Source organism: Zea mays, chromosome 1 (assembly GCF_902167145.1).
Source record: "Zea mays cultivar B73 chromosome 1, Zm-B73-REFERENCE-NAM-5.0, whole genome shotgun sequence".
In the NCBI taxonomy this organism is placed as follows: Eukaryota; Viridiplantae; Streptophyta; class Magnoliopsida; order Poales; family Poaceae; genus Zea; species Zea mays.
Window position 1 is genome coordinate 46,499,992 of NC_050096.1, and position 15,128 is coordinate 46,515,119.

Below are 15,128 nucleotides of genomic sequence, written 5' to 3' on the forward strand. Positions count from 1 at the left end.
GTGACGATTAAAGAATCTCTAGATATTTGATTAATACCTCTTGTGGTGATATCACAAGTTAGTCTTAAGTCATCTTAGTGAGGTATGAGTCAAACATGCTAACTTCTCAAGAATCTTGGCTTAAAATATTGCATATCATGTCTATTAGTATACCTTTTTGATTATGAGTAATTCCTTAAATTGGTACAATTTCACTTGTTTATATCTTATTTGTACCAAGGTTCAAATTATAGAACTTAATCCCCGGGCCTCACAAGTCCAAGTGCATAAGCTAAACAAGTATTCATCACTTGTATGCACACATTTAGGGGGAGAATAGTCTATAATTTGAATCTTTGAGACTAACTTCATTTCCAAGTCTATTATGTGTGTAGTCTCGAATTAGAAAGGAATCTTCGGGCAAAGACAATCGCTTCCACTGCAAATTTGATGGGTATCAAAGATTCTTTGCTCCAATAAATGTATATGTTATACATTTCATAAGAGAATGAGTTTCTCTTTTATATGCTACTCCAACATCATCTAAAATTGGTAAATATGTATCACATCCTTTTGGATTGCAAATGTCTGAAGTAGCATAGCTTATAAATTCTCCTGTCTAGAACTTAATTGATTAAATAGTGCACATGTTTCTTATGTTGCATAATTATGTTCAATTGATACTCCTTTTATGCCAATGGTACTTTAAGTTGCAAATAAGTACTCTCAACAGATATCAATTGAATTCATATATATATGTGTGCACTAAAACTTGAGGAGAACTTAGTGTAATATGCTATTAGTGATCTATTTATCTATCAAATTGTATCAATTGGTGTTTTTCAATTGATATTTTTCATACATGATCACTAGTTGCATAATCCATACTTGTGCAATTTTCATGTTGCCTCTTGTTGTGATAAGAAAATGCTAGGTGACGTCTAGACTCCAGGTATCAAGATTTATCTTTCAGTTAGTATGACAATCTTCATTTGATATCTTGGACCTATGTCACAATTATGCCAACAAGAGCTTACAAATGAATTCTAAATCCAACACAAGTTTGGAACCCCCCCTTGAAAAGGTAAAACAAAGGTACATCACTTCATGCCACTTGTACATTATTTTTTTTGTCATCTAAGGATCCTTTTCATGATAGTGTGTTCACATCTTGCTTAAATCATAATTTCTACCCTTTATATTCTTTGTATCCTTTTTGGAGATTTATGACAAAGGGGGAGAAATTTTGCATTAAAGCTTATCTTTATTTTTGAAAAGGGGAGAAAACAAAAAGGGGAAATCATAAGAAAAACATAAGATGTAGAAAGTTGATGAGTGCATACTATGTCATGAGCATCACGTTTATTTTATGACACACTGCACCCTATGAATAGTATGATATAAGTTGTCTTCACACTTTGACCCAAATATGTGCTTTTGGCATTTGAGTACAAAATTGGTATTTTCTGAAATGCACATATTTAGGGGGAGAAACTATATCATGGGATTCAAAATCTTATTTATCAAATCTTATGTAAGCTTTAAATGTGTTGTCATCAATCACCAAAAAGGGGGAGATTGAAAGTGCATTCATCCCTTTTGTGAGTTTTGGTGATTTGGATAACAACACATTTAAAGGTCTAACGAGTTTAATAAGTGTTGAACAGGAAATTCAGTATGATGAACACACTTGAATAGTGTATAATGATCAATGAACAAAGGTTCAACATGAGGTTAAATAACCAATGAGACAATGCAAATGGATATAATATGGTCTCTGTATTGGTTTGAATATATATGGACAAGACCTGAGAAATCACTACATACATATGATCAGAATAGAGGATAAAGTGATTAAGAGGACTGGTTAAGCCAAAGTGGATAAGATATGAGGAATCGTGAATTGGCTTGACCATATTACTATCAGTCCATATATGCTTCTATGAGAATCAAACTAGAGCTTGATTGGTCTTAACAATTATATCTAAAAGACATTCAAGCAAGGTTCACAATATTGAAGAAATGATTCTCTCAATGGATGCTCAATATGATGTGACTCAAGAATGGCTTGATAGGGTGAAGATAGCAAGGAAAGGGCTTCGAGGAACTAAGCGAAGGTGAAGGCCAAGCGACGGCTTGTGGACCGAGGTACCATGGCTAAGGTGAAGAAGAGAGTACTTGCACTAAGTCGATGAACTAATCAGCTATGAAGAGTTATAACATGTTGATGCATCAGTACGGTGACTTGAAGCCATGATTTGAACTCACATATGGTGATATGGTACAAGTCACAGGGTTTGATTTATGTTTGCTTCAAAAGGTGAGACAAAGATGTTTGTGATCCTTATGAAGCAACGCCATGGAGAAATCACACATGAGACACCAATGACTCAAGGAGTTTACTTAATTATATTTTATTTAACTTGAGTATAGGAATCGTCGTACTATAAAGAGGGATCCAAAAAGAAGGTTGGTGTTTTGCCAAAGCTCAAGCCTCTATATTCAAAAGCTATTTTTTGAAAACCAAAAATCTCTTTAAAATTCTATAGTTGACCATGGTTAGGTTTGAAAAAACTAGAGTGTTCTTGTTGAAAAGCAGCTGAACTTCTTCAACTGCAGCTGAGCTTTTCAGCTGAGCTGAACTTCAGCTGAGTTGAGCTTCTTCAGCTGCAGCTGAGCTGAACTTCAGCTGAGTTGAGCTTCTTCAGCTGCAGCTGAGCTTTTCAGCTGAGCTGAACTTCAGCTGAGTTGAACTTTCTCAACTCCAGCTGAACTTCAACTTCAACTGGGGTCCAGGCAGGTTCAACCGGGGTCCAGGGCAAGTTCAACCGGGGTCCAGAGAGGTTCAACCGGGGTCCAAGAAAAGTTCAGCCGGGGTTTTTTTTCCCGGACCTCACTGGTCAATACCGGTTGAACCGGCCCTAGGGGCGGTTCAACCGGTGTCAGGACCTGTTTTTGCAGTCTGACTTGCAGTCTGCCAGTCTGACTGGTAGACTGTCTGTCAGCCTGCCCCAGGCGGTTGAACCGGTCTTAGGGGCGGTTCAACCGGTCTTGGTCAACTTTGACCAGTCTGCGGTCAGTCTGCGCGTCAGTCTGGCAGTCAGACTGGCAGACAGGCTGCCAGGTCTGCCAGGGGCGGTTCAACCGCCCTAGGGGGCGGTTCAACCGGTTTTCAACGGATTTTTTAGTCCAACGGCTAGTTTTGAGCTCCCACTATATATACTACCTCCTACCTCTCTCCCCATAGCCAAGAGCACGATTTGAACTCCATTTCCAACTTGAGAAACACCTCTCACTCTCTCTCACACATCTCTTGCCTCTCCCATTTCAAATCTTTGGAGAGAAATCTTTGAGTGAGCTTGAGAGCTGCGGTTTTGTGCTTCATCTCTAAATCTCTCTTGCTCTTCTTCTTGATTCGAGCTTTGGTACTACATCGAGTTCTTTGTGGATTCATTACTCTTGGAGCTTGTAGCTCCTAGACGACTAGGTGTCTCTTGTGAGTCTCCAAATCTTGTGGAAGACCACAAGAAAGTTTGTATTACCCGCTCGTTTGAGCAAAGATTAGTGTGTGAGCTTGACCTTTGTGGTCGGCAAAGGGAGGATTAGGGTTGAAAGAGACCCGGCTCTTTGTGGGCGCCTCAACGAGGAAGTAGGGCACCTTGGTGGTGTGACCGAACCTCGGGATAAATCTTGTGTCTCTTGTGTTCTTGCTCATTGTGTTTGTTTGTGTTCTTCGTTCTCTCACCATTGCTTGGAAGATTTGTTTATATCTTTTTGGTGTGTGGATTTTGAGAAGTGCCATTCTCAGATCTACTACTTTGAACCCTGTGGATCATTTAGAACATCTCATTTCCAAAGTTAACTGGGTGAATTTCGAGATCAATTCAGTTTTACCCAGTTTGCTTCTAGTTTTTGTTGAAAAAGTTTTAACTTGCCTATTCACCCCCCCCCTCTAGGCAACTTTCAGAATGAGGTATGGCATTTAGTTCCACGTCCTAATCAAAATGTTGTAGGAACCAAGTGGGTCTTCCGCAACAAGCAAGACGAGCATGGTGTGGTGACAAGGAACAAAGCTCGACTCGTGGCCAAGGGGTATTCACAAGTCGAAGGTTTGGATTTTGGTGAAACCTATGCACCTGTAGCTAGGCTTGAGTCAATTCGCATATTATTAGCCTATGCTACTTACCATGGCTTCAAGCTTTATCAAATGGACGTGAAGAGTGCCTTCCTCAATGGACCAATCAAGGAGGAGGTCTATGTTGAGCAACCTCCCGGCTTTGAAGACAGTGAGTATCCTAATCATGTTTATAGGCTCTCTAAGGCGCTTTATGGGCTCAAGCAAGCCCCACGAGCATGGTATGAATGCCTTAGAGATTTCCTCATTGCAAATGGCTTCAAAGTCGGCAAAGCCGATCCTACACTCTTCACTAAAACAGTTGAAAATGACTTGTTTGTATGCCAAATTTATGTTGATGATATTATATTTGGGTCTACTAACAAGTCTACATGTGAAGAATTTAGTAGGATCATGACACAGAAATTCGAGATGTCTATGATGGGGGAGTTGAAGTACTTCTTAGGTTTTCAAGTGAAGCAACTCCAAGAGGGCACCTTCATCAGCCAAACGAAGTATACACAAGACATTCTCAGTAAGTTTGGAATGAAGGATGCCAAGCCCATCAAGACACCCATGGGAACAAATGGGCATCTCGACCTCGACACGGGAGGTAAGTCCGTGGATCAAAAGGTATACCGGTCGATGATTGGTTCATTGCTCTACTTATGTGCATCTCGACCGGACATTATGCTTTCCGTATGCATGTGTGCAAGATTCCAAGCCGACCCTAAGGAATCACACCTTACGGCCGTGAAACGAATCTTGAGATATTTAGCTTATACTCCTAAGTTTGGGCTTTGGTACCCTCGGGGATCCACATTTGATTTAATTGGTTATTCGGATGCCGATTGGGCAGGGTGCAAGATTAATAGGAAGAGCACATCGGGGACTTGCCAGTTCTTGGGAAGATCCTTGGTGTCTTGGGCTTCAAAGAAGCAAAATTCGGTCGCTCTTTCTACCGCCGAAGCCGAGTATATTGCCGCAGGCCATTGTTGCGCGCAATTGCTTTGGATGAGGCAAACCCTGCGGGACTACGGTTACAAATTAACCAAAGTCCCTTTGCTATGTGATAATGAGAGTGCAATCAAAATGGCCGACAATCCCGTCGAGCACAGCCGCACTAAACACATAGCCATTCGGTATCATTTTCTTAGGGATCACCAACAAAAGGGGGATATCGAGATTTCATACATTAACACTAAAGATCAATTAGCCGATATCTTTACCAAGCCACTCGATGAACAATCTTTTACCAGACTTAGGCATGAGCTTAATATTCTTGATTCTAGGAATTTCTTTTGCTAAACTTGCACACATTGCTCATAAATATACCTTTGATCATGTCTCTCTTATATATGCTATGACTAATGTGCCTTCAAGTGTATTTCAAACCAAGTCATAGGTATATTGAAAGGGAATTGGAGTCTTCGGCGAAGACAAAGGCTTCCACTCCACTCTACTACTCTTCCTTCGCCGTCACTCCGCTTCCACTCTCCGTCTTTGGTATAATCCTCACTCCTATGTTTTATTTGCCAAAGGGGAGAAAATAGTCATCAAAAGGGCTCTAATGATTCCGTTTTGGCGATTCATGCCAAAGGGGGAGAAAATATGAGCCCAAAGCAAAAGGACCGCACCACCACCCTTAATTTTTAACATATGATTTTCAATTGGTTGAAAATTTTAAAATTGGCATCTCTTTGTGTTCTAAAGGGGGAGCAAGTAGTATTTTCAAAACTTGATATCTTAAAACCCTCTTGAACACTAAGAGGAGAATTTATTTGAGGGGGAGTTTTGTTTAGTCAAAGGAAAAGCATTTGAAACAAGGGGGAGAAAATTTCAAATCTTGAAAATGCTTTGCAACTCTTATTCATTTTCCTTTGTCTATTTACAAAAGAATTTTGCAAAAACAAAACATGTGGTGCAAGCGTGGTCCAAAATGTTATATAAGAAAGAAACAATCCATGCATATCTTGTAAGTATTAATATTGGCTCAATTCCAAGCAACCTTTGCACTTACATCCTGCAAACTAGTTCAATTATGCACTTTTAAATTTGCTTTGGTTTGTGTTGGCATCAATCACCAAAAAGGGGGAGATTGAAAGGGAATTAGGCTTACCCCTAGTTCCTAAATGATTTTGGTGGTTGAATTGCCCAACACAAATATTGGACTAACTAGTTTGCTCTAGTACTCAAGTTATACAGGTGCAAAAGGTTCACACTTAGCCAATATAAAGACCAAGTTTTGGATTCAACAAAGGAGCAACGAGGCAACCGAAGGCACCTCTGGCTGAAGGCACCGGACTGTCCGGTGTGCACCGGACAGTGTCCGGTGCGCCCAGAGGACTCCAACTCCAACTCTTCGCTCTCAGGAATTCTCGGAAGCCGGCGCGCTATAATTCACCGGACTGTCCGGTGTGCACCGGACTCCAAGGAAGCGCGGTCTCCGGAACTCGCCAGCCTCTGGTTCGCGCGGCAGCCGCTCCGCTAAAATTCACCGGACTGTCCGGTGTGCACCGGACTGTCCGGTGTACCAGCGGAGCAACGGCTCTTTTCGGCGCCAACGGCTCCCTGCGGTGCATTTAATGCGCGCGCAGCGCGCGTAGACGTCAGATTTGCCCATACTGGTGCACCGGACATCAAACAGTACATGTCCGGTGTGCACCGGACACCGAGGAGGGCCCAGAAGTCAGAAGCTCCAACGGTCAGAATCCAACGGCAGTGATGACGTGGCAGGGGCACCGGACTGTCCGGTGTGCACCGGACTGTCCGGTGCGCCATCGAGCAGACGCCTCCAGCCAACGGTCAAGTTTGGTGGTTGGGGCTATAAATACCCCAACCACCCCACCATTCATTGCATCCAAGTCTTCCACTTCTCAACCACTTACAAGAGCTAGGCATTCAATTCTAGACACACCCAAAGAGATCAAATCCTCTCCAATTCCACACAAACCCTAAGTGACTAGTGAGAGTGATTTGCCGTGTTCATTTGAGCTCTTGCGCTTGGATCGCCTTCTTTCTTTCTCACTTGCTCTTGTGATCAACACTCAATTGTAATCAAGGCAAGAGGCACCAATTGTGTGGTGGCCCTTGCGGGGAAAGTTTTGTTCCCGGCTTTGATTTGAGAAGAGAAAGCTCACTCGGTCCGCGGGACCGTTTGAGAGAGGGAAGGGTTGAAAGAGACCCGGCCTTTGTGGCCTCCTCAACGGGGAGTAGGTTTGAGAGAACCGAACCTCGGTAAAACAAATCCTCGTGTCTCACTTCATTATTCGCTTGCGATTTGTTTTGCGCCCTCTCTCGCGGACTCTTTTATATTTCTAACACTAACCCGGCTTGTAGTTGTGTTTATATTTGTAAATTTCAGTTTCGCCCTATTCACCCCCCCTCTAGGCGACTATCAAGCACAAACAGGTAGTTCAGATTTACCACCAGACAGTCTGGATACGCATAAGCAGAACCTACTGTTGCACACTATGGACCAAATTGTCACAGACCACAATAGCAGTATGTTCTGCCCCTACATATTATACCACGTCGCACCATATGATCACAGGCCGATCAACTTATCGATCGGTCATGACAAGAAGGTCGGCATAGCAACGTCCGACCGAATGAGCCCCAGAGCCCAAGGACCGGGGGGTCTACCACCGGGCGCAATGGAGAAAATTAGGGAAGAGATGGTTGAACTATTTCGAGATAGACTCGGAGTTAGTGTAGCCAGAATAGGGTAGTATGATCACCAGTTTGACACTGTCCCGTACCCATAAGGGGCAAGGATACCGGAGTTTTCTAAGTTTTCTGGTGAAAGTGGTAGAAGCATACACGAACATGTATGCCAATTCCTAGCACACCTAGGCGAATTGGCCGAGGGGAAGCCTTTCGTGTTCGTTTATTTTCTTTATCCCATAGTGGTACCGTTTTTGCATGTACGCCGCCCTGACTCCTAATTCCATTAATTCCTAAAATGATTTAGAGAGTAAATTTCATTAGAATTGTTTCTAGGGTATATGAATTAGGGTTGGCTGATTTAGCCTTAGTCCGACAGGGACGCGAAAAATCGGATAATAAATATATATGGAGGTTTCGGGGACACTAGAAACCGATGCTTTCGAATCCTTATCGCAAACAAAGACCTATCAGGGCGGGCTTTTAATGGGTTGCTATCCTACTTAAGAGACAAATTAGATGATACTGAGTTCTTTTCAATAGCCCAGCTACATCAGCGGACTTTGGTGACCTGGAGTTATAGAAACAGCTGTTGCTTTGGTCATAAGATGATGTTTGATCTCACTAACATGATCTATTTGTGTTGTTTTTAACTTGATTCTTGGGCAATTCATCAGAAAGAGAGGGCAAGAAAACTGGTGGAACAAGGAAGCGTCAGAATTCGAAGGACAACAAGTGATGTCTTCAGTCAAGCTCATGGATGGAAGCCGGTGGACAGGCGTATCAAGTGGTTGATTCCGTCTCAGCTGATTCTTACATATCGCGTAGACCTATAATTTTGTTCTTCGCTCTGGTCTTGTTGTCGTCCAGTTCTGGTAGTGTGTGGTGGCTTTCCTTTAGCCCTCGCAGTTGAGACAAGCTTAATAATTGTCTGTGTGGTCCCCTTGCGGTAGCTGACAGTGGAGTTCTTTCCCTGTCCTTGTGTCTTGCCAATAGTTTTGGATGGTTGTTGGCCTTCTTTTTGTGGTGGTTGTTAAGTCATGTATCGAACTCGTTTGTCTATTTTTTAATGAAATAGAGAGCTATGTCTCTTCGTAAAAAAATGAAGTACGATAGGACAATCAGCTTTTGGGGCTTTCGATGAAGCGCTACCAGTGTCCATTACTGGTAAGCTTAAGATTTGTTAACTCCTCCAAATATGTTTAGAACGGATTGAGTGCACCGCAATGATACGTATGCTTTGTACGGTCGCGTTCTGGCCGGTGTTTTGAATTGCAATGTATCTTGTCAAATCGGAACACATTGTCTCGTCGTTAACAAAGCCTAGTAACCAAATCGATCGCGTAATCCCGCAGACATGACTCGTGAGCAACCATGATCTGTCTACATCGAGAGAGAGAACAAAAAGAAATCAACCAGGGGCGTGGTACGTCCAAGTCCATCGTAAAGATGGCGATGGATACTCAGCGACTCAATAACCTATGTGTATTTACTCTATTAAAGCTAGTTTAGGAACTCTATTTTACAAGAAATTTATATTTTCTAAGAAAAAATGAACTAATTTTTCTTGAAAAAATAAAAAAACCTTGGAAAAAATGGGGTTCTCAAACTAGCTCTTAGAATATATATTTAGGGTTAAATATTCTAACCTTGAGTCTCGCAAAAACCACCCAATAGGTAAACAGGTACTAGAACGTTCTGCCCTCCCTATACCCGTTAACCCGTGAGTACCTAGTATAAACTTGGACAAAAAAACCTGAGCACTTGGTGTAGCCGAATACAAATGAAACTTTAGCTATATAATATCTTTCTACTCTAGAAGTCCACGAGCTATCGTACTCATACTCATCTTGACCGCAACCTAGTTCAATCAATTGTGTAAGTATAGTTTCTGAGTGGACTTTATAGTTGTTTATTGTGCAACTATGTAATTAGACATTATTTCTGCAGATCTGAGCACAATTCTAACCATGCAGTTTGATTTTTTGGAGTCTCGTGTGTCTATAATGTTAGAAATCAAATGGTTTAATCCTTATTTATGTTACATGGTTTATTTAAGTTTGATGTTTAATAGTTAGTATTTTTTTACCACGTATGATATATGTCTAATCTTTGTAGGTACGGGTCATCCGACAAGTGACTCGCACCCAAATGAATATGGGTATAGAGTAAATCTATATCTATCATATAAATAACCCCATAACGTTTTTTTATCGTAAGTATAGGTATTAGATAGTAATAAATGGTGGCATTTACCCGTTGCCATCTACATCGTCATTCTTCGCGTGGCTTGAGAACCTAGAACTCCCGTCCCCCGCAGGCCACACCGCCACAGCAGGGCGGCGCGGCGCCTGTTGCGTAGCAAGGCACGTAATCACACCCGCTTGCGAATTTGACTTTCGTCGAGAACAATTCCCGGATCTGGTGTTAAAAGTACTCAGAGAGATCCGTCAAAGACCAAACAGCTTGGCCGGGCTGGACCGCTGGACTGTGGACTCTGGAGACCCCACGTACGGCACAAGAAGTCGCACACAAGCAGCACCCGGCCGTTCGTTGAACTGTCGGCACCTACCTACCCATATACCCAGCTGCAGTAGACTCCGGTTGCTGCAGTAATAATGGCGCTGTTTGGATCCTTCAAGCCCGGCTAGAGCTAGAGCTAGTTTCTAGCTCTAACTCTAGCCCAAACTAGCTCTAGCCCTCTACGTGTTTGGATCCAAGGGCTAGTTTACAATAAATGCTATTTTATAATCATTTGTCTCATTTAAACCTTTCCTTATCCGGATTTAGTGTGGCTTCTCCCACACACAAATAACACAAATAAATTTATTTTCACAAATCAAACATCCAAATCACAATAAGTTTAATTTCTGCATACAAATGCGATGTCCCATACGAACATACAAGTCCTTAATCAATATTAAAAAAAATTACACTCCATAAAATAAAGCATGAGCTAAGTCATCACGGAAGGCATTCATGTTGACATCTTCAACAAGAGGTTCCAATGTGGCTAGCCGTGCCCCTCCACTACCTTTCCATGGATCAAGAAAAGAGGGAGGAGGAGGCTGAGGGAACGGAGGGAGGCGACGGCTGACCTGCTCGAGGACGGCGGCTTTTCTTCGGTTCGAGGACGGCGCCGCCGGTCCTTCCCTGCGTATCGAAGAAAAGAAACGGACCCAGGAACGTGCGGATCTCGTGCGGAAGGATAAGAGAGAAAAAAGGATTTTGGTGGGCCTTCCAACAAACTAGCCCCAATAATCACCCCTTGGTGGGGAGAGTTTTTTAGGATGGGCTAGTTGCAAAAAACTGGCTCTAGCCTTCCTGTTTGGTTACTTTTGGGCTAGTTTGGCACAAACTAGCTCAAACTAGCTCTAGCCGTTGGATCCAAACAGGGCCAATGTCAAAGCGCCGAGAGACGGTATCGTATCGTATGCGATGAACAGCCACCCCTCCGATCTCCGTTTACCAGGAGCTGACCCGGCCAGGCCTCGCCATTTGCCCGGTTCAAATAAACAAAAGACCAAGTGGCCTTGACCGATCAACCCGTCCACACTGCAGCATTTATTATTTGGTCGCTGATGTGATGAACAACTCGTCTGCCTCAGGCTTCCACGTCCGAGTGGATCCGAGCTGGTCACGCATGAGGCAAGCACTCCCTCTCGCGTACAGTACGCAGATCATCCACCTGTCCAGCCCCGGCGCCAGCCAGCACGACCAGACCACGCTCTCCCTCTCGCCGGTGCCGAACACTAGGCACGGTCAACCAGTCCCGCCCGCCCAACCAAACTCTCCAGGGATACGGCTCTCTCTCCCTCTCGGTCTGTCTGGTCTGCATGTCCACATCTGGAGCTCCACGGCCACGGAGATGCTTGCGGTTGCGGTTGCGGAAGGGAGCTGGGCTGGAGGCCGCCTCGCGTTCCACACTTCCGCGAACGTGCTGCCGCGACGGGCGCACGAAAGAGGGACGGAGAAGTGTGCCGCTCGGTCCAGCCCACGCCCGCTCCCCCCCCGCGCTATAAGTAGCGGCCCGGTCCGCCGAGTCGAGCCGTCCACAGCAGAGTAGAGTAGCACACGCACTCGCCTCTTGTGTCTTTCTTTGTGAGCTGTGGTGTGGTGGTCGAGACACACACAGCAGCAGCAACAACAACATACATACATGCACGCTAGCCTCGCCTCCTACGCCGCGGCAGCTATGCCGGCGCTGGACCTCCGCCCCGAGATAGCGCACGCGCACCAGCCCGTCATGTCGCCCTCTCACCACGGCTGGGACGGCAATGGCGCCACAGCCGTGCCCACACCGATGCCCAAGAGGTATATACTACTTACTAGCTGCTACAGTACTAGTACAGCACAGCGGCTGCGGCTGGCACTGGGTTAATTCGTGACGACGACCTGTCGTGCAGGCTGGACGGGAAGGTGGCCATTGTGACGGGCGGCGCGCGCGGGATCGGCGAGGCCATCGTGCGGCTGTTCGCCAAGCACGGGGCCCGGGTGGTGATCGCGGACATCGACGACGCCGCGGGGGAGGCGCTGGCGTCGGCGCTGGGCCCGCAGGTCAGCTTCGTGCGCTGCGACGTGTCCGTGGAGGACGACGTCCGGCGCGCCGTGGACTGGGCGCTGTCGCGCCACGGCGGCCGCCTCGACGTCTACTGCAACAACGCCGGGGTGCTGGGCCGCCAGACGCGCGCCGCCAGGAGCATCCTGTCCTTCGACGCGGCCGAGTTCGACCGCGTGCTCCGCGTCAACGCGCTGGGCGCCGCGCTCGGGATGAAGCACGCGGCGCGCGCCATGGCGCCGCGCCGCGCGGGGAGCATCGTCTCCGTCGCCAGCGTCGCGGCCGTGCTGGGCGGCCTCGGCCCGCACGCCTACACCGCCTCCAAGCACGCCATCGTCGGGCTCACCAAGAACGCCGCCTGCGAGCTGGGCGCGCACGGGGTCCGGGTCAACTGCGTCTCGCCCTTCGGCGTCGCCACGCCCATGCTCATCAACGCCTGGCGCCAGGGCCACGACGACGCCACCGCCGACGCCGACCGAGACCTCGACCTCGACCTCGACGTCACCGTGCCCAGCGACCAGGAGGTGGAGAAGATGGAGGAGGTGGTCAGGGGCCTGGCCACGCTCAAGGGCCCCACGCTCAGGCCCAGGGACATCGCCGAGGCGGTGCTCTTCCTGGCCAGCGACGAGGCCAGGTATATATCGGGCCACAACCTTGTCGTGGACGGCGGCGTCACCACATCCAGGAACCTCATCGGCTTGTGAATCAATGTCAATCCGTTCCAAATATCCCATTCCCATGGCTAGGCTAATTAGAGAAGGAGAGAGAGAAAACTGCTATTAGTTGTACTTGAAGTGATCGATTTTCATTTGGTTGATTGATTCATCAACAAAAGTGTTCCAGCAACAATTGCGTTTGCGTTTGCATTTCCCTTTCCATTTCCCTAGCAGAGCAGAGCACCCAATTGCCTGGTGGTCCTGCCACATGAACGAGGAACCATTTGTCCGTGGTACCAAAGCCACCGTGGAGGCCGCATCCGTCACCAGTAGCTGACAGAGTACGTTGAAAAGACCACAAATATTGATGAACAGCAGAATAAGTACGATTGAACTGTACCCACATACAAAAGCCCTGGGGGGCTGCCCGGGCTCAGCCTGGGGCTCTGGATAAACTGGAAGGAACTCATGCTGTGGTCCACGTCCCCTCGAGTGCTGTTGCCGCTGCTGAATCGTCGCCTCGCCCACACATCTTTTGTGATAGCTATTCTGTTCAACAATACTACCGGGCGTGAAACACTAGCAGCTAGCACACTAATTGTACGTTCGCGAGTTTTGATTCAATTAGTTCGTACTTGGTTTTCTGAACTTTGAGGTCACCGACGAAGACGAAACCAAAAAGAGAAAAAAAAACAGGAGTACTTGTGCTGGAACGAACAGAACAGATTCCAGTCGCAGTTACAGAACTGAAAAAGGCGAGGAAAAAGAGAAACCTTTGCAGGTTAAAGAAAAAGAAGATTTTTGGACACAGCGGACGGACGGTGGCCTTCTGTGTAGACCCGCAACCTGATGTGGTGTGGGTCACTGCATCCATCGGTCATGATCCGGGAAGCCAAACTGCTCCCACTGACTTTAAAACCCAATAATGTTCGGTTTCAGACGTGCAAGGTCCTGCCTGCCCAGCACAGTTTTTGACGCGACCTTGTAGTATACATGTGTGTGGCAGACGGCTGTGTGTGACCGACGCTGCAGCTGCCGACGGCGGACCAGGCGTATCCAAGCAAGGACTGGCACTGGTTATTTATATACCTTCTTCTGTAACAAACAAATAAATTTTCTTTTCCTAAACACAAAACTAAACTAAGAAACCCCCGAGTTCATTTTAAATTTATTTTTTTTTTCTTTTAAATTCTTGGAAATTTAATGTTAGACCATCTTACAAAAGTTCTAGACCGTACTTCATGTTTGAGTTATATAGAATGGTCAAAGTATTTAACTGTAGCCAGCGCCAGCAGATTTTATACGAGAGAATCCAAAGCGGCCCTAACAAACCACGCCGTCTAAAAAAAAGAAAGAAACATCCCAGAGCAGCTCCTCACAGCACAGCTATGCCGCGCGCAGGTTTCGCTGGGAGCCTGCCCCGGCCGGCGACAACAGGGCTCCGAGCATGGCGGGCGCACATGTGGTCTCTCGCCGTGTCGTCGCCATCCCGTTCGCTCTGGGCTTTTGGCACTACTAAACAATAGCAGTAGCCAGTAGGATACAAGGAAGTGTCCTGTGCTATCACACTTGTGGGAGCAAATTGCGTTGGTCCGGACAGAGCGTCGGTACGGAGAATGTGACGGACGTGGATCGCTTCACTGGCAAAGAAAGAGAGAGACTGAGAGAGAGAGAGAGAGAGAGAGAGAGAGAGAGAGAGAGAGAGAGAGAGAGAGAGAGAGAGAGAGAGAGAGAACGCAACGCTGCTGACCTGCTGCCTGCTGGAGCCCCCATATCCTGTTCAGGATCCATTGTCGTTGATGTTCGGCCTTCCTACCCACGGATGAAAATGTTCTATTCCTGCAAAAAAAATCTATCAATTTTGATCTGTTTTTTTTGTATAATTCCCGCGCAATTTTCTATAAGCTTCCTGGGTTGTAAACAGAGTCCAAAGACCAATACTCGGGGACATATACATACACATTATGAAATCTGCTAGAACTCGAATAAAGAGGGAAAAGGTTCGTTGGGCTATGTCAGCTTCTAGTTTTTCTGGTAGAGCGATTCAGTTTATTCTAATACGGAAGTAAAGTGGAGAGAATTGATTTTTTTTCGGTGATTCTGGTCGACATCGAGAGTGCCTTTCGCACCGAAAAACGTTTTACATTCCTAGCAC

General features: G+C 46.0%; 1 protein-coding gene across 1 annotated transcript; it reads left to right on the forward strand.

Annotated features, from left to right (window-relative positions):
• The first annotated feature begins 11,832 nt into the window (after positions 1-11,832).
• LOC542246 (tassel seed 2) lies at positions 11,833-13,144 on the forward strand. Its single transcript, NM_001111852.1, is given in 2 exon segments — positions 11,833-12,073; positions 12,166-13,144. Coding segments are annotated over 2 exon segments (1,011 nt in total). The 5' UTR covers positions 11,833-11,918; the 3' UTR covers positions 13,022-13,144.
• The last annotated feature ends 1,984 nt before the right edge of the window (positions 13,145-15,128 follow it).